General features: G+C 40.7%; 1 protein-coding gene across 5 annotated transcripts in view; it reads left to right on the top strand.

The window, feature by feature from the left end:
* xrn1 (5'-3' exoribonuclease 1) overlaps positions 1-18,140 on the top strand; it is a 122,703-nt gene that overhangs the window by 60,400 nt on the left and 44,163 nt on the right. For all 5 annotated transcript variants that reach the window (XM_072571971.1, XM_072571973.1, XM_072571972.1 and 2 more), the window contains exons 24-31: positions 604-702; positions 1,892-2,007; positions 2,553-2,699; positions 7,547-7,636; positions 8,187-8,322; positions 9,191-9,247; positions 11,455-11,587; positions 17,987-18,056. In XM_072571971.1, the coding sequence (XP_072428072.1) occupies positions 604-702; positions 1,892-2,007; positions 2,553-2,699; positions 7,547-7,636; positions 8,187-8,322; positions 9,191-9,247; positions 11,455-11,587; positions 17,987-18,056 (848 nt within the window). The remainder of the gene's footprint in view (positions 1-603; positions 703-1,891; positions 2,008-2,552; positions 2,700-7,546; positions 7,637-8,186; positions 8,323-9,190; positions 9,248-11,454; positions 11,588-17,986; positions 18,057-18,140) is intronic.

Genomic DNA, 18,140 nt, shown 5'->3' with positions numbered 1-18,140 from the left:
ATTCACTAAGATGCATTGGTGTGCATAATGTGTTAGAAGTAGATCATGAAGCCTGTAATATTTTGATAACAAAACAAGGATGCTTTAAACAAGCCTACTTGACATTCTGCTTTGAGCATGAGTGAATCTATTTTGAGATCTATGTTAGTTTGGTCAGGTGGCAAGACTATCAGCTGAGTGAAATGATTGAGATTCAACCTCCATTCCAAGACTTGAATCAAAGGTAAAACTTCATTACAGTACTGATGGGCTGCTGCATTATTGTCGAGTGCCATCTTTCAAATCTCTTGCCCAACCCCACCTGACAGATTTTGGTCATCATTTCTCACATTGCCATTTGTAGAATCTTGCTCTGTGTGAATTGACTGTACTATTAGACTCGAGAGCAGTGATGACATCTCAGGAAGTCATTAATTTGATGCATTTAAAACTAATGCAATGTGCAAGCTTTTTAATCTTCTTCCTATAACTGTTATCGGTTATAACCATTTTCTTAGATGGATTGTAAGCCAGTAAAATGAGACACATCAGGTCAAGAACATGCTTGTAACATATTTTGAATCAAAAATTACGCCTGAAGCTATAGCTTGAGTATTTTAATAGGTTCAAGACTCTTCTGATGTTGTGAAAGATGGCCGAATCCGTGTGGTTTTCACTGTTCCATGTGAGCCACAGCTAGATGGAATCATACAAAACCAGCATGTAAGTACAAAACGTTCATTTGCTGACTGTCCATAAAACCCACTGTCAATAAGTCTTTCAGCAAAGTTGGTTGACCTGAAATTTCTACATAGGTACCTTACAGACATGACAGTTAAAACGCTCTACATTCTTTCCCACGATGGGGTTTAATAGCTTGTGGATTCCATCTGAGTCTTGTTCACCTGTTGTGTTGTTCATTTAAAAGTTGCATACTTGCACCGTAAGCATATGTAAATTTTCACAGCAATTTGCAAGAGATAATTATGTGCCACACCTAGACCAAAAGATAGCTATGACAAAGAAAGATAGAAAATACAAACAGAAGTAGGCCATTTGGCCCTTCGGGCCTGCTCCACCATTCAGTATGATCATGGTTGATTATCCAGTTCAGTTCCCTGTTCCCACTTTCTCCCCAAACCTTTTGATCCTTTTAGTCCTAAGAATTGTATTCGCCTCTTTATTAAATACATTTAATGCTTTGGCCACAACCAATATCTGTGGCGTAGAATTCCAGATACTCACCACAGTCTGGGTGAAGAAATTTCTCCTCACCTCAGTCCTAAATCACTATCTTTGCCTTAGACTGTGACCGTAGTTTTTGGATTCCCTGGTCATCGGGAACATCCTTCCTGCATTACCCTGTTTAGTATTGTTAGAATTTTATAAGTTTCTAAGTGATACCTCTTCTCCTTCTAAACTCCACTGAAGATACTCCTAACTGATCCTGTCTCTATTTATATATCAGTCTTGCCATCCAAGAATCAGTTTGGTAAACCTCTGTTTCACTCCCTCTATACCCAGAACATCCTTCCTGAGATAAGGAGACCATACCTGTGTATAGCAATCCAGGTGTGATCCCACCAAGGCCCTGTATAATTGCAATAAGACATCCCTGCCCCTGTGCTCAAATCCTCTTGCTGTGGAGCTGAGCATACCATTTGCCTCCTTCATTACCTACTCTGGATCTCCTATCTCTCCCACTTTTCATGGAGATTATGTCACTCTGAGTAAACGTCAAACCTAATTGTCCATGGACTAATTCTTTAATCATTTCTTTGGTTGTATTCTAAGCATTCTTAAACATTGAAGTATTTATTTCAAGAATTTGCACAATGGGAACTATAATTATTTAAGTAATTCTATTTCAAACAAGCCATTTCATATCTAAGAATATTTTACTTTGTTCCAGAAATATTCCACAAAATATAACCCTGGATACGTTTTGGCCAGTCGACTTGGAGTTACTGGGTATCTTGTTTCAAGGTTAACGGGAAGTTTATTTATTGGGAGAGGATCAAAGCAAAAGTAAGCACGCCTTCTTTGATACTTCCTATGTGTTTTTGTTGATTTTCTATCGCCACAAAATATTTGCATGTAACTTATATAATGATAGCAATATTGGCTGTGTCCACATGACAGAATTGGATTAATCATCACGGTCTGTGATCGTACACTCAAGAATACTCTATTCGAGACTTGCATCACAAAATACTAGTTAGTAATTCAGCTTTCTGGTTTTAACTCTGTTGAGGAGATGGAAGTTTTGTTAAACGTATTTTCTGCACATAAAATGTACTACAGCGGTCATTTTAGGCTGGTAAGTCTGCAGGTTGGGATCTTTAAATGACTACATTTGGCACATTATGTGTTGAAGATTAATTTTGATTTGGGTTCATTAACAGGTTAAGGGCCAGTAAAATTCCTGAGGTTGAAATGTCATCAATGTGCCTTGGACCTGTCTCCAGAGCACAAATGCCAATACCAGTTAAATGTGAAATGAATCCTTCGGCTGGAATTGCAATATGTAAATGCTACTTGGTTTAATCAATGTAATACCTTCGTTTTCCCAGTCCTCTTGGAGAGCAGAAAATAAATGTTGGCCTGAACCTGAAGTTTAATAAAAAGAATGAAGAAGTACCTGGTTATACAAAAAAAGTTGGGAATGAATGGCAATATTCTTCTGCAGTTGAAGAAATTCTGAATGAATACCTAGAAAGGTAAATTATATTGTATGCAATTAATTGTTTTATTAATTGTAATTGCATAAAACATAGGAGCAGGATTAAGCCATTCAGCCTATTGAGTCTGCTCCATCGTTTGATCATGGCTGATACATTGTTCAACCCCATTCTCCTGCCTCTCCCTGTAACCCTTGATCCCCTTACCAATCAAGAACCTGTCTACCTTTGTCTTAAACACACTCAGTGACTTGGCCTCCACAGCCCTTGCCGCAATGAGTTCCATACATTAGCCACCCTCTGGTTGAAGAAATTCCTTCTTGTTTCAGTTTTGAAGCTGTGCCCTTGGGTCCTAGACTCTCCAACTACTGGGAGCATTTTATCTACATCCACTCTATCCTGATCCCTACCCACTGTGTAAGTTTCAATTGGATCCCCCATCATCCTTCTAAACTCCATTGAGTACAAACCCAGAGTCATCAACCACTCACTATATGAGAAGTCCTTCAGCCCGGGATCATTCTTGTAAACCTCCTCTGGGCCCCCTCCAAAGCCAGTACACCCTTCCTTTGACACAGGGTCCACCATACTGCTCACAACGTTCCAAACCCTGTCTGACCAGAGCCTTATATAACCTCAGCAGCTCATCTCTTCTGCTGTTGTGTTTTAGCCCTCTTGCAATGAATGCTAACATTGCATTTGCCTTCCTAACTGCCAGCTGTACCTGCATGTTAACCTGAAGAGAATCCTGAACTAGAACTCCTAACTCACTTTGTCCTTCAGATTTCCAAAGCCTTTCTCTCTATTATTCCTACCAAAGTGCATGACCTTACACTTTGCCACATTGTATTCCATTTCCACATCTTTACCCACTCTCCTAGCCTGTTCAGGTCCTTCTGCAGCCTCCTAACCTCCTCAACATTGCCTTCCCTCCACCTATATTTGCGTCATCTGCAAACTTAGCAACAGGTGCCCTCAGTTTCTTCATTCACTCCTTAATATATGATGTGAATGGTTGTGGTTGCAACATGGACCCCTGTGGAACTCCACTTGTCACTGGTTGCCAGCCTGAAAACAAACCCTTTACTGTCTGCATTCTGTCATTTACATAACTGATTTGGATGCAAGCATAAGAGGTACAATTAGTAAGTTTGCAGGTGAGACCAAAATTGGAGGCGTAGTGGACAGTGAAGAGGGTTACCACAGATTATAACAGGGTCTTGACCAGATGGGCCAATGGGCTGAGAAGTGGCAGATGGAGTTTAATTCAGATAAATGCGAGGTGCTGCATTTTGGGAAAGCAAATCTTAAGCAGGACTTATATACTTAATGGTAAGGTCCTAGGGAGTGTTGCTGAACAAAGAGACCTTGGAGTGCGGGTTCATAGCTCCTTGAAAGTGGAGTCACAGGTAGATAGGATAGTGAAGAAAGCGTTTGGTATGCTTTCCTTTATTGGTCAGAGTATTGAGTACAGGAGTTGGGAGGTCATGTTGCGGCTGTACAGGACATTGGTTAGGCCACTGTTGGAATATTGCTTGCAATTCTGGTCTCCTTCCTATCGGAAAGATGTTGTGAAACTTGAAAGGATTCAGAAAAGATTTTCAAGGATGTTACCAGGTTTGGAGGATTTGAACTATAGGGAGAGGCTGAACAGGCTGGGGCTGTTTTCCCTGGAGCGTCGGAGGCTGAGGGGTGACCTTATAGAGGTTTACAAAATTATGAGGGGCATGGACAGGGTAAATAGACAAATCCTTTTCTCTGGGGTCGGCGAGTCCAGAACTAGAGGGCATAGGTTTAAGGTGAGAGGGGAAAGATATAAAAGAGACCTAAGGGGCAACTTTTTCACACAGAGGGTGGTACATGTATTGAATGAGCTGCCAGAAGAAGTGGTGGAGGCTGGTACAATTTCAACATTTAAGAGGCATTTGGATGGCTATATGAATAGGAAATGTTTGGAGGGATGTGGGCCAGGTGCTGGCAGATGGGACTAGACTGTGTTGGGATATCTGGTCGGCATGGAGGGGTTGGACCGAAGGGTCTGTTTCTATGCTGTATATTTCTATGACTCTATGACAATCCTGTATCCATGCCAGTAACTTGCCCCTCACACCATGGGCTCTTATCGTACTTAGCAGCCTCTTGGGTGGCACTTTGTCAAAAGGCCTTCTGGAAATCCAAATAGATCATGTCCCCTTGCTCTCCTTTGTCTAACTTGCATGTTACTTCCTCTAAGGATTCTAACGGATTTGTCAGGCATGACCTCCCCTTGATTCAGCCCTACTTTACCATGCACTTCCAAGTACTCTGCAATCCCATCCTTACAAATGGACTCTGAAATTGTACCAGTGACAGAGGTCAGACTAACCAGCTTATTGTTTCTAATCTTGAGTTTTACCTTATTTATCTGGTGCAAAATGCTTCTTGTAAATGAAAGTGTGCTTTTGTAGAACTGAAACTCTCCTGGTACCCAGTTACAGCATTGAATCCAAACCTCATCTTCTAAAATTTGATTGCTGACATGAGGCAGGATTCATTCATTCTTAAGTATTCCACCCCGTGGAGGATTTGGTCCGTACACACGTATCTTTTATTATGACCTTGACTGAAGGGTGTACCACTGCTGATATTATCAGGATTGTTACTACAACTGGCTAAATGGTTAAAACCTCACAATGCTCAAATTTCCAATTGACATTAGATTTGGACTCAAACTCAAGTCAACATTTGAAAAAGGTGCAGGGTAGCGACCAGTATTCTTGTGAAGGGTAGGCTGTGCCTCACAAACCTTACTGAGTTCTTTGAGAAAGTGATCAAACAGGTGGATGAGGGTTGATGTGGTGCAAATGGATTTCATTAAAGCATTTGATAGGGTTCCCTATACAGAGGCATGAGATTGAGGGTGATTTAGTGGTTTGGATCAGAAATTGACTAGCTGAAAGAAGACAGAGGGTGGTGGTTGATGGGAAATGTTCGTCCTGAAGTTCATTTACTAGTGGTGTACTGCAAGGATCTGTTTTGGGCCCACTGTTGTTGGTCATTTTTATAAATAACCCAATGAGGGCACAGAAGAATGGGTTAGCAAATTTGCAGGTGGTACCTGCAAATTGCAAATTTGGTAAGAGTTGTGGGTAGTGCTGAAAGATGTTGCAGGTTACAGATGGACATAGATAAGCTGCAGAGCTGGGCTGAGAGGTGGCAAATGGAGTTTAATGCGGAAAAGTGTGAGTTGATTCACTTTGGAAGGAGGAACAGGAATACAGAGTACTGGGCTAATGGTAAGATTCTTGGTAGTGTGGATGAGCAGAGAGATCTCGATGTCCATATAAATAGATCCCTGAAAGTTGTCACCAAGATTGTTAAGAAGGCATACGGTGTGTTAACTTTTATTAGTAGAGGGATTGAATTTCAGAGCCATGAGGTCATGTTGCAACGTTACAAAACTCTGGTGCGGCCTCACTTGGAGTATTGTGTACAGTTCTGGTCATTGCATTAAAGTAATGATGTGAAAGGTTTCCGAGGAAATTTACCAGGATGTTGCCTGGTGTGGAAGAAAGGCTGAGGGACTTGAGGTTGTTTTCATTAGAGAGAAGAAGGTTGAAAGCTAATAAAGACATACAAGATGATCAGAGGATTAGATAGTGAGAGCCTTTTTCCTTGGATGGTGATGGCTAGCACGAGGGGACATAGCTTTAAATTGCTAGATATAAGACAGATGTTAGAGGTACTTGCTTTACTCAGTGAGTAGTAAGGGCGTAGAATGCCCTGCCTGCAACAGTAGTGGACTCACCAAATTTAAGAGCATTTAAATGGTCATTGGATAAACATATGGATGATAATGGAATAGTGTAGGTTAGATAGGCTTCAGATTAGTTTCGCAGGTCAGTGCAACATCGAGGGCTGAAGGGCCTGTAATGTGCTATAATGTTCTGTGTTCAAAGTTTTTCTCTGAACAACATTGTTAAATCATATTATCTGATAGATATCTCATTGCCCTTGATGTATGCAGATTTCTTATGTAATTCCTGCATTGACATTTCAGAAGTAACTTTTTGTGAACACCCAATCAATTGATTTGAGAGTTTGGATCTTTATATTCATTCAGAGAAAGTGCACATCACTGGCCAGGCCAGCATTTGTATCACCCCTCCCTAAATGTTAAGAGTCAGGCATGTTGCTGTGGGTCTGGAGTCACATGTAGGCCAGACCAGGTAAGGATGGCTGTTTCTTTCATTAGTGCACCAGATGGATTTTTCTGACAATCAACAACAGTTTCATGGTTCTCATCTCACTTGTTAATTTCATGGTTTTATTCAAATCAAGTTCTGTGATAGGATTTGAACCCAGGCCCCCATCACGTTACATGGTTCTATATGATTAATAGTCCAGGGATGATAATGCTAGATTATTGCTGCCTGTTCTTGGTCAACACAACACAATTACCCAACAAATGAACACATTTTATACTGTTCTCTTTATGCTAACTGGGACATTAGAATGATGATTAACATTAAATGAATGAAGCAGGGTGGGGGAGGTTTTTTTTTGCTTTGAGTTACTAACTTTTATTTCTGAAATGCTGGACATTTAATTTCTCTATTGTCCAAGATTTTGTAACTGAAGAAGCTGTGCCTAGATACCTTTTGTTTCTAAGTTGGCGCTGTAATTGGCGACGTATAAACTTTTCACTGTGCTCATTGAGTATAAGGCCAATTCTAATTCTAAATTCATGTTTCTGTACTGTTAAGTTCATCAACGTACTGTACTCCCTTCTCTAATTCTTAGGTTTCTTCCCTCAGGGTTCGTCTTGTGGGTAAGCCAACTGTGTGTTGAATACATTTTAGGTTGTAGTAGCAAAATAACCATTTAAATGGTGCTTTACATTTTAGATTCCCAGAATTAATAAGCTACATTGCCAACAACAGTCAAGAAGATTTGTACTATGAGGATAACATTTGGTCTGGAGAGGATGTAAATGGGTGAGATATTTTACTTTGTGCTTTAAAAGTACCTGTGACCACGAGATTTGACGTTTCGTGCATAAGCTCTTCACCTGCTCCTCAGATGCTGCCTGACCAGCTGTGCTTTTCCAGTGCCACACTTTTTGACTCTGATCTCCAGCATCTGCAGTCTTCACTTTTTCCTTTAAAAATCAATTTAGATATAGCTGCAAATAATTCAATGGATTTAATACTCCCCCTAACCTTTCAAGTATTTTAAACATGATCTTTGAGGCCTGTGTGATTGAAGGTTTAATCATCTTAGTCTCCAAAAATTCCAATATTCTTCTTGCCATGCTAAAGATTAATGCCAGTGTAACAGGAGTTGACTGTTTAACCCCTCAATTGAAGCAGGAGGAGGCCATTCAGCGCCTTGAGTCTGCTCCATTATTCAGTATGATCATGGCTTCAATACCCTAATCCCATCCTGAAACTTTCAACTCCCCAGTCTGTTGATTTTAGGCATGAAACTTTTCTACTGTGCGTAAAACTAAGTGTAAAAATAAAATTGCATTTAAATTTTAAACAGCGCTGAGAAAGTTCAAGAAATTGGAGCCTGGTTGAAAATGCATCCTGTCAGTAGTCTATCAAGAGCATCATGTGACTTGAACCTACTTGATGCAGCAATTATTGAAAAGATTGAAGAAGAGGTGGAAAGATGCAAGGTATTTCCTTTTGATTTGTAAAACAAATAAACAGATCAAAAAGGTCTAATTTTTGGTTTTGTGATTTTAATTCTTTTCTCCTATCATTTTTGGGCTACTGAGCTGAGTCCTGTTGTAATTTGGTCTTTGTTCAGATGTACATTCCACAGCACAGCTGGATAGTGACAAGAATTTTAAAAATCCTGGTTGATTTCAGTTCTTTCCCTACCAGTTGTTGGAATCTACTTGTTGCCCCAGTCAAGTAGGCATAAGGCAGAAATGGAACCTTAAACTGATATTAATTTCATTACAGAGAAACCAAGCAGGATTTTTGATTGTCTGCTATTTTCTCTTCAGTTCCATGGACTTGCAGTCAGTTGCCTGATCAAGAAGGGAGGCAATAGAGCTGTTCTGTTCCCAGTTCTGTCAGTCACTCTGTGAAACCAGCTGCTAAAATGTAAATAGGAGTACACCTAAAAACTTAACATTGATATTCCTTTTACTCTCAAATTTTTCAGGATTATCCCAGATTAGATATCTGCGTTCAGGTAAACGATGGAGCTGATTGCCTGGGAAGAACAGTTTCCTTTTTTTATGCCCCCAAGATGCATGCTGTTCTGTGTAGGGTCAGCTCACCAGTGCTCGTCATTATCTGGTTTCTGTGTTGTTTGTCCTGAAATCTATTATTAAAATCAATATACAATAACCTATTTCCTTTTGTCACAAAATTCATAATCCACAATTTATATTTAAATGTTGGATTTAAAGAGCAGAAGTGTTTATTGAGCAAAAATCAAGTGGATTTATCGTGGATATTTTTAATAGAACAGCAGTGCTCAAAAGTTGAAGGCCCTGAACTTGATGTCAGTATTTCCTTTACTATTCTTAGCAAAGAAGAAGTAACAAGAAAGTAAGAGTGACTGTGAAACCACATTTGTTATACCGGGTAAGTTGAGCTCTCCTGTTTAATCAAAGTCTACTCCAATGTTTGAAAAGATTGCAATATCACATCCGAGGCGAGGTAACTGAACTTTAACTATGTACAAACTTGATATCCATGTCAGTGAATACTTGTAAACTGACACTTTACAATTAATGACCAAAATTTAGACTATGGGAAGATTTATTTTGTCTGCTATTAATAATAAAGTAGTGCATGTGATGATTACATAATGCTTGTGCTATAAGTACTGGACAATGGAAATTCTCCCCTTAATAAGAAAGATTTTGGTAAATACTTGAAAAATGGATTAGCTATTTGAAGCAATGGTAGGGAAAAACAGGCAAGGATAATCCTTTCAGTTGTTACGTGTTGTTGGATGGTATTTAATGACTGTGGAGAAGTATTTACTCAACATGGCTGGGGCACTTTTCAATATTATCCTGCAATTAAACCTCCTGGAAATGTACACTGCGAAGTTATGTTTCCTTTGGCATATTTCCATATTTTGCTATTTGCATCTCATCGAAGGCTAAATCAGCAATGTGCTTCCAAATGAATTTTTAAAAATACAAGCCACTGATAAATTCCAGTCTGAACTTAAACAGCTCTGTAAATGGATGTTTCACAGGTTTTGCACTAAGAATAAGAGTGAATGGGCAAGGTAAAGTTAGCAACAGATCAAAGTTGGCATGTTGAGCTACAAGCAGATAACTATAGGTGGAATGAAAAGCATAAATAGGAGAACCACTCATTCAGGTAGCAGTTGTCAGGGGAGATAAAATGACTAGTTGGTTTCATTGGTATGGCTTCCAGAAACCTAAGGATTCCATTCACAATAAAGATCGGCAGGGGCGGGGTCGCATAAAACAACAATATATCCTAACATTTCTCTGAGATCTCTGGTACCATGCAATGTCTTCTTCCAGAGCTGTTGGTACAAGTAGCCCATCAAGATCTGTTAAGTATTGTAGAGATCTCTTGTCAGAAATTCCCATATAATGACCAGGGGCGGGCTCAGCAGTTAGCAGTACCGCCTCGCAGTGCCAGGGGCCCTGGTTCACTTCCAGCGTCGACTGTCTGTGTGGAGTTTGCACATTCTCCCTGTTTCTGCATGGGTTTCCTCCGATAGTCCAAGGATGTGCAGGTTAGATGGACTGGCCATGCTAAATTACTCCATAGTGTCCAGGGATGTGCAGGTTAGGTGGATTAGACATGGGAAATGCAGGGTTATGGATTCGGGGGTGGTACTGAGTGGAATGCTCTTTGAGGGGTTTGTGTGGACTCATTGGGCTGAATGCCCTGCTTCCACGTTCTAGAGATTCTATGATCAGTCTTGCTAAGATGGAGGAGGAGAAAGTGAGGACAGCAGATGCCAAAGATCAGAATCAAAAAGTGTGCTGGAAAAGCTCAACCGGTCAGGTAGTATCAGAAATTATGAAGAGCTTATGCTCAAAACGTTGACTCTCCTGCTCCTTGGATGCTGCCTGACCGGCTGTGCTTTTCCAGCACCATACCTTTTGACTAATATGGGAAGGGGTTACTGTGGAGATGTCATCATAATAATTAATGGTCAGCCCCATGGGTTATTTGCCTTCACTGTTCTTGTGACTAGCATATTTGGAGCATTGGTAGAGGCCTGAAATTAGGTCTCCAGTCCATTCTCTTGGTTGGGATAATCACCTAATAGGAAACCTAAATCAATGTTCTCGCTTATCTTTGAATTTACCAGGTGGCCTACTTCATGTATATCTGTTGATATGACTATGATTGTACCTCATGCCTGCCAGCCAGTTGTTTACCACTGGGCCTTCTCCAATGTCCATATTACTGCAAATGTAAGGACTGTGCAACCCTTACCTGTGTCAATGTTTTCTTCTGAAACTGGTGAACACGCACTGTCAACAGGCTTATGAAAAGTAACAAGGAGGCAGGAAGTGGGAAATATACATGTGTTAGAAGGAACAAGCTTGTGCCTGGGATAAGTTCAGACCTAGGTGAATGACTTGAACAAAACTTGATGACCAAAATATGCAAGCACTGAAGTAGAATATACTGGAGTCTTCCTGGACTTTTGAAAGTTTGCAGCTTTATTATATTCCTGAATAAAATGTGTTGGATTTGCTTTTCCTTTATATAAATTAAATAGCATTTAAACATCTGGGACTTTTCAAGGTTTTCTTTTCTTTCTAAGTTTTTATTTCCCTACACAGCCTCTGGAGCAGCAGCATGGTATAGTGCCAGACAAAGATGCAGAGTACCTTTTATTTGATCGTGTTGTGAATGTGAGGGAGGACTTCTCTGTTCCTGTTGGTCTTCGAGGAACCATCATAGGAATGAAAGGAGGTGAATTTTAAGAAGCATTACATTTAAAGAAAGTTAAAAGGCCATGAGTTCAGATGGAAGAATGCTTGCCTTGATTTATTGTACTGAGCATGTTTTAGGCTCAGCTGTTTTTGATTTGTTCCAAGTTCAATTTGTTCAGGCCAGAGATGGATTCTCTTCACTCTAGGCTTTATTTATGGGAAACAAGTTGTTGTGACCAAATGACTAACTTATTGTTTTGAGATGTGGTTGTCTACAGTAAAGACAGCACTTGTTGCCCATTCCCCAATGCCCTTGACCTGAATGGCTTGTGAGACCACTTCAGAGAAACAATTAAGAGTCAGTAACATTCCTGTGGGTCTAGGGTCATATGTAGACCAGATCAGGTCTCAATGGCAGATTTCCTTCCCTGAAGGACATCAGTGAAACAATTTTTATTACAATTGATAATAGTTGAATGAACTAGTTTTCACTTTCAAATGCTACCAGCTCCTGTGGTGTGATTTGAATCTCTGTCCCAAAGCATTAGCCTGGGCCTATCAATTTTCTAATCCAGTATATCATCATCTTCTCCATTGTAATTCATAATGATTCTCTTTATAGAGATGTTGTCTACTGCTTTAAGTCATTTTGGAACCAAAATTAAACATTTTATCTACCTTTTAAATACTTTTCTTTCTGACTTCCTTTAAATTCACAATTATATTTACTGCATGCCTTAGATGTGGAACAACATTTTGGCCAAACTATATACAGAATTCATTTGATCAAGCAATATTTGCTTTTATTTATTCATGGAATGTGGGTGTTGCTGGCTGGTCCAGCAATTATTGTCCATTCCTAGATGCTTTTGAGAAAGTGCTGATGAGCTGCTGCCTTGAACCTCTGCAGTCCATGTGCTGTAGGTGGACCAGCAATGCTGTCACGAAAGGACAAAGTCAGAAGTCACACAAAACCAGGTTATAATACAAAGGGTTTATTTGAAGAATTCAGCAATGGTAATCCCATTGAATGTCAAGGGATAATGGAGAGATTCTCTCTTGTTGGAGACAGTCACATCTGCCATTTGTGTGATTTGTAAGCTGCATGTCACTTCTAATAGCCTGGCTATTATCCAGATCTTGCTGTGTTTGGAGGTTCACTGCTTCAGTATCTAAGGAGTCACAAACCAATCATCGGTGAACATCCCCACATCTGATCTTATGATGGAGGGAAGGTCATTGAAGTAGCTGAAGATAGTTGGGCCAAGACTCTGATGAACTCCCTGCAATAATGTCCTGCACCTGAAATGATTGGCCAGCGATAACTACAACCATCTTTCCATGTGCCAGGTTGATACCAATCAGTGGAGAGTTTCCCCCTTGACTCCTATTGACTCCAATTTCACTAGCACTCATTTGAATCGGGGCTGAGTGAGCCTGGCAGAAACCAAAATCAGCATGAGTAAGCTGGCTATTGCTGAGCAGGTGCTGCTCGATATAACACTGTTGATGACATCTTGCATCACATTACTGATGATCAAGACTAGACTAATGGGATGGTAATTGGTCGGGTTAGATTTGTCCTGCATTTTGCATACAGAATGTACCTGGGCAACTTTCCACATTGTCAGGTGGAAATATGTTTTTCCCTCTTGTTGGTTGTAACTGGAACAGCCTGACTAGGTTGCAGCAAGTTCTGGGGCACTCATCTTCAGTACTATTGTCAGAATGTTATTAGGGCCCACAGCCTTAACCGTATCTAGTGCCTACAGCTGTTTCTTGGTGTCACATGAAGTGAATTGAATTGACTGAAGACTGGCATCTCTGATGCTGAGAGCCACTAGAGGAGACTGAGATGGATCATCCACTTGGCATTTCTGGCTGAAGGTTGTTTGCAATGCTTCAGTCTTTCTGATATGGTGGCCTCCCCCATCATTGAAGATGGGTTTATTTGTGGAGGCTCCTCCTCCAATGAGTTGTTTAATTTTCCACCACTGTTCACGACTGGATTTGGCAGGACTGCAGAGCTGAGATATGATCCATTGATTACGGAATGATTTAGCTTGTCTATCATTGCTTAAGCTGTTTGACATGCAAATTGTCCTGTAGACCCCTCATTTTTAGGTATGCCTGGTGCTGCTCCTGGCATGCCTTCTGGCATTCTTCATTTGACCACAGTTGATCCCTGGTTTGGTGAAAATGCTAGCAAGGTTGCAGATTGGATTAGAGTATGACTCAGCTGCTGCTGATAGCTCAAAGCTCCTTGTAGATAATCATAAGCTAAATCTATTCAAAATCTGTCCCATTCAGCACACAACGTGATGGAGGGTATTCTCTATGTGAGAGCATGACTTAAAACATAGGAGCAGAATCAGGCCATTCAACCAATCAAGTATGCTCTGCTGTTCAGTCATGGCTGATATATTTCTCAAACCCCAATCTCCTGCCTTTTTCCTCTAACTCTTGATCCCTTTTCAAATTATGAACCTATCTATCTCTGTTTTAAATACGCTTATTGGCTTTGCCAACAAAGCTGTGGAGGCCATGAGTACTATAGATGCACCACCCTCTGGCCATTGAAATTCCTCCTCATCTAAGTCCCTTTATTCAGAGGCTGTGCCCTTGGGTCCTAGTTTCTGCTACCAGTGGAAACATCATCTTCACATCCACGTCTTGACTTCCTGTCTAAAAGGACTGTGCGGTGGTCACTCTTACTGATTCTGTCATGGACAGATGTATCTCTGGCAGGCAGGTTGGTGAGGATGAGGCCAAATATGTTTTTTCCTCTTGTTGGTTGCCTCACCACCAGCCACAGATCCAGTCTAGAAGTATGTCATTTAGGACTTGATTGGTTCAATGAGTGGTACTGCTGCCAAGTGACTCTTGGTGATGGACATTGAAATCTCCACCCAGAGTACATTTTGTGCCCTTGCCACCCTCAGTGCTTCCTCCAAGTGTTGTTCAACATTGAAGCACACCGATGGATCACCGATGGAGAGCAGTAATTGGTAATCAGGAAGTTTCCTTGCCCAGGTTTAACCAAGTGAAACAAGAGTTTGTGTTATTCAGAGTTATTGTTGGTCTACCATCACAATTCTGTCCTAACTGTATATCACTGTGCTGCCACCTGTGCTTGGTCAGTCTTACTGTTGGGATAAGGCATACTTCGGGATGGTGATGAGGTCATAGTCACACTGATAGAATCAGAGCTTACAGACAATGTCAGGGTGTTGCTTGACTAGTCTGTGACAGAACTCTGGCGACTGATTGTGTGGAGTTTGCACATTCTCCCCGTGTCTGCGTGGGTTTCCTCCGGGTGCTCCGGTTTCCTCCCACACTCCAAAGATGTGCAGGTCAGGTGAATTGGCCATGCTAAATTGCCTGTAGTGTTAGGTAAGGGGTAGATGTAGATGTAGGGGTATGGGTGGGTTACGCTTCGGCGGGGCGGTGTCGACTTGTTGGGCCGAAGGGCCTGTTTCCACACTGTAAGCAATCTAATCTAAAAAAAACTCTCTCAGGTTTACAAGGTTTGTGAAGGTTTGTAGCTCAGGTTGAGGTTTAGGGTAGGTTTGCTCACTGAGCTGTAGGTTTGATATCCAGACGTTCCATTACCTGGCCAGGTAACATCATCAGTGGCGACTTCCAAGTGAAGCGAAGCTGTTGTCTCCTGCTTTCTATTTATATGTTTGTCCTGGATGGGGTTCCTGGGGTTTGTGGTGATGTCATTTCCTATTCGTTTTCTAAGGGGTTGATAGATGGCATCTAGATCTATGTGTTTGTTTATGGCGTTGTGGTTGGAGTGCCAGGCCTCTAGGAATTCTCTGGCATGTCTTTGCTTAGCCTGTCCCAGGATAGATGTGTTGTCCCAGTCGAAATGGTGGTTTTTTTCATCCGTGTGTAGGGCTACGAGGGAGAGAGGGTCGTGTCTTTTTGTGGCTAGCTGGTGTTCGTGTATCCTGGTGGCTAACTTTCTTCCTGTTTGTCCTACGTAGTGTTTGTGGCAGTCCTTGCATGGAATTTTGTAGATGACGTTGGTTTTGTCCATGGGTTGTACTGGGTTTTTTAAGTTTGTTAGTTTTTGTTTGAGTGTATTGGTGGGTTTGTGTACTACTAGGATTCCGAGGGGTCTGAGTAGTCTGGCTGTCATTTCTGAGACTTCTTTGATGTATGATAAGGTGGTGAGGGTTTCTGGCTGTGTTTGGTCTGCTTGTCGTGGTTTGTTCTTGAGGAATCTGCAAAAAAAAAATGCAGTGCGCAGATTCCTCAAGAACAAACCACGACAAGCAGACCAAACACAGCCAGAAACCCTCACCACCTTACCATACATCAAAGAAGTCTCAGAAATGACAGCCAGACTACTCAGACCCCTCGGAATCCTAGTAGCTCTCAAACAAAAACTAACAAACTTAAAAGACCCAGTACAACCCATGGACAAAACCAAGTCATCTACAAAATTCCATGCAAGGACTGCCACAAACACTACGTAGGACAAACAGGAAGAAAGTTAGCCACCAGGATACACGAACACCAGCTAGCCACAAAAAGACACGACCCTCTCTCCCTCGTAGCCCTACACACGGATGAAAAAAACCACCATTTCGACTGGGACAACACATCTATCCTGGGACAGGCTAAGCAAAGACATGCCAGAGAATTCCTAGAGGCCTGGCACTCCAACCACAATGCCATAAACAAACACATAGATCTAGATGCCATCTATCAACCCCTCAGAAAATGAACAGGAAATGACATCACCACAAACCCCAGGAACCCCATCCAGGACAAACATAGAAAGCAGGAGACAACAGCTTCGCTTCACTTGAGGTCACCACAGATGATGATACCTAGTCAGGTAATGAAACATCTGGATATCAAACCTACCGCTCAGCGAGCAAACCTACACCCTATCTCTCAAGTTTGGCATTAGCCCCCAGCTGTAAGTAAGAAGAAGAAGAGCTTTTCAGGATCAACAGGGCGTGGCATTTCCAATTGGTTCCAGGTGGTCCAGCCCATTTTATTTCTTTTTGGACACTTTCTCGTGGTCATTATAACCGGCTTGCTAGGCCATTTCAGTGGGCAGTTAAGAGGCAACCACATATGCTGTGGCTCAGGAGTTCCATGTTGGCCAGATATGGTAAGGATAGCAGATTCATTCCCTATAGGACATTCGTGAAACAGATGAGTTTTTAACAACTGTTAATATTAAAACCTTAATATTTTCATTGAGTTCAAATTCCATTGCCTTGTTATACCTGGGTTTTCTAGACATTACCTGGGACTCTGGATTAATAGTCTGGCAATAATATCATTAGGTCATTCTCTCCCTGTTAATTGGAATTCTCAATGATTAATTTCTCTTTCTTTTAACATCTTTGCAGTATATTTTTATTTTCTTTCTTGTTCCTTGCTATTTCCATTGGATCCTCTTCCAAACATTTTTTCCTCCCTCTGGCTATGGCCATAAAATATCATTCCCAATTGGTGTTAAATGCTCCAATTGTTATTAGAGAATTCATCCAGACATGTCCTGAAGCTTTCTAAATGTGGTATCCCATAGGTTTACACATTTTATCCCTTCCTGGTCCCCTTCTCTTGCCTGCTTTATTTTAGCTCTTGCCTCAAGCTGTTCCTTCCATTATTTATTCACACCTGATCCTAACAACATTTGCTAGTTCTTATATGATGATCAGACATTCATATGATCATATTACTATAGATGTTACTTTTCAGCATCCTACATAAATTTAGTTTTTAAATTGCCATCTTCTGGGATTCTTAACCCTCTTTCATGTGTATTTTTTTCTTGATTCAGAGTAACAACGTATGGCGTAATCATTTAATATGTCTTAAATTTTGGGAATTTTGTGTATTGATTGAATTAGCGTTTTTAAAAAAATTAATAACAAACAGCGGGGCTGCTGTAATTTTTGGTTAGGATCAGACAATCTTATCAAAGTACCTCAAATAAAAGCAAAATACTGAGGCTGCTGGAAATCTGAGGTAAAAGCAGAAAATGCTGGTGAAACTCATCAGATCCGGCAGTATCTTTGGAGAGATGCTCAGTGGTGTCCCGAAGAGGTCACATTGGACTTGAAATATTAATTCTATTTTTGTCTCCAAAGATGGTACCAGACCTGCTGAGTTCTTCCAGCATTTTCTGCTTTCATTATCAAAGTACCTGTTTTCCCACTTCCTCCACCCACTGCTTCTGCCACCATTTTTGTGCTTTGTAATGGTCAAGATTTGATAAAGTTCTGTTAGAATTGTCTTGAACAAGTTAGATTCAAAACCATCCTTATTTGAGACTAAAACTATATGTACCTTTATTTATTGAGTAATTAAAATGTAGACATTTTTTGCCAGATTGTTAATGTATTCATTTGAGGTATGTAACCATTATTTTCATAAATGTTTTGAACTTGTCTGCTCTGTTATGTAGCTGAGAGAGAATCTGATGAATCTTTTGAAGTGTTATTCGATGAGGAATTTCCAAGTGGACTTACCATAAGGTTTGTATTTACTAACACCGTTGATTCTTTAGGGAAATGTATACATTTACTATTTTCTTTGTGCAAGTGATTAGTAATACATTT

The sequence above is a fragment of the Chiloscyllium punctatum genome, chromosome 6, assembly GCF_047496795.1.
Source record: "Chiloscyllium punctatum isolate Juve2018m chromosome 6, sChiPun1.3, whole genome shotgun sequence".
Taxonomy (NCBI): Eukaryota; Metazoa; Chordata; class Chondrichthyes; order Orectolobiformes; family Hemiscylliidae; genus Chiloscyllium; species Chiloscyllium punctatum.
This window is presented reverse-complemented; position numbering and strand designations above follow the sequence as displayed.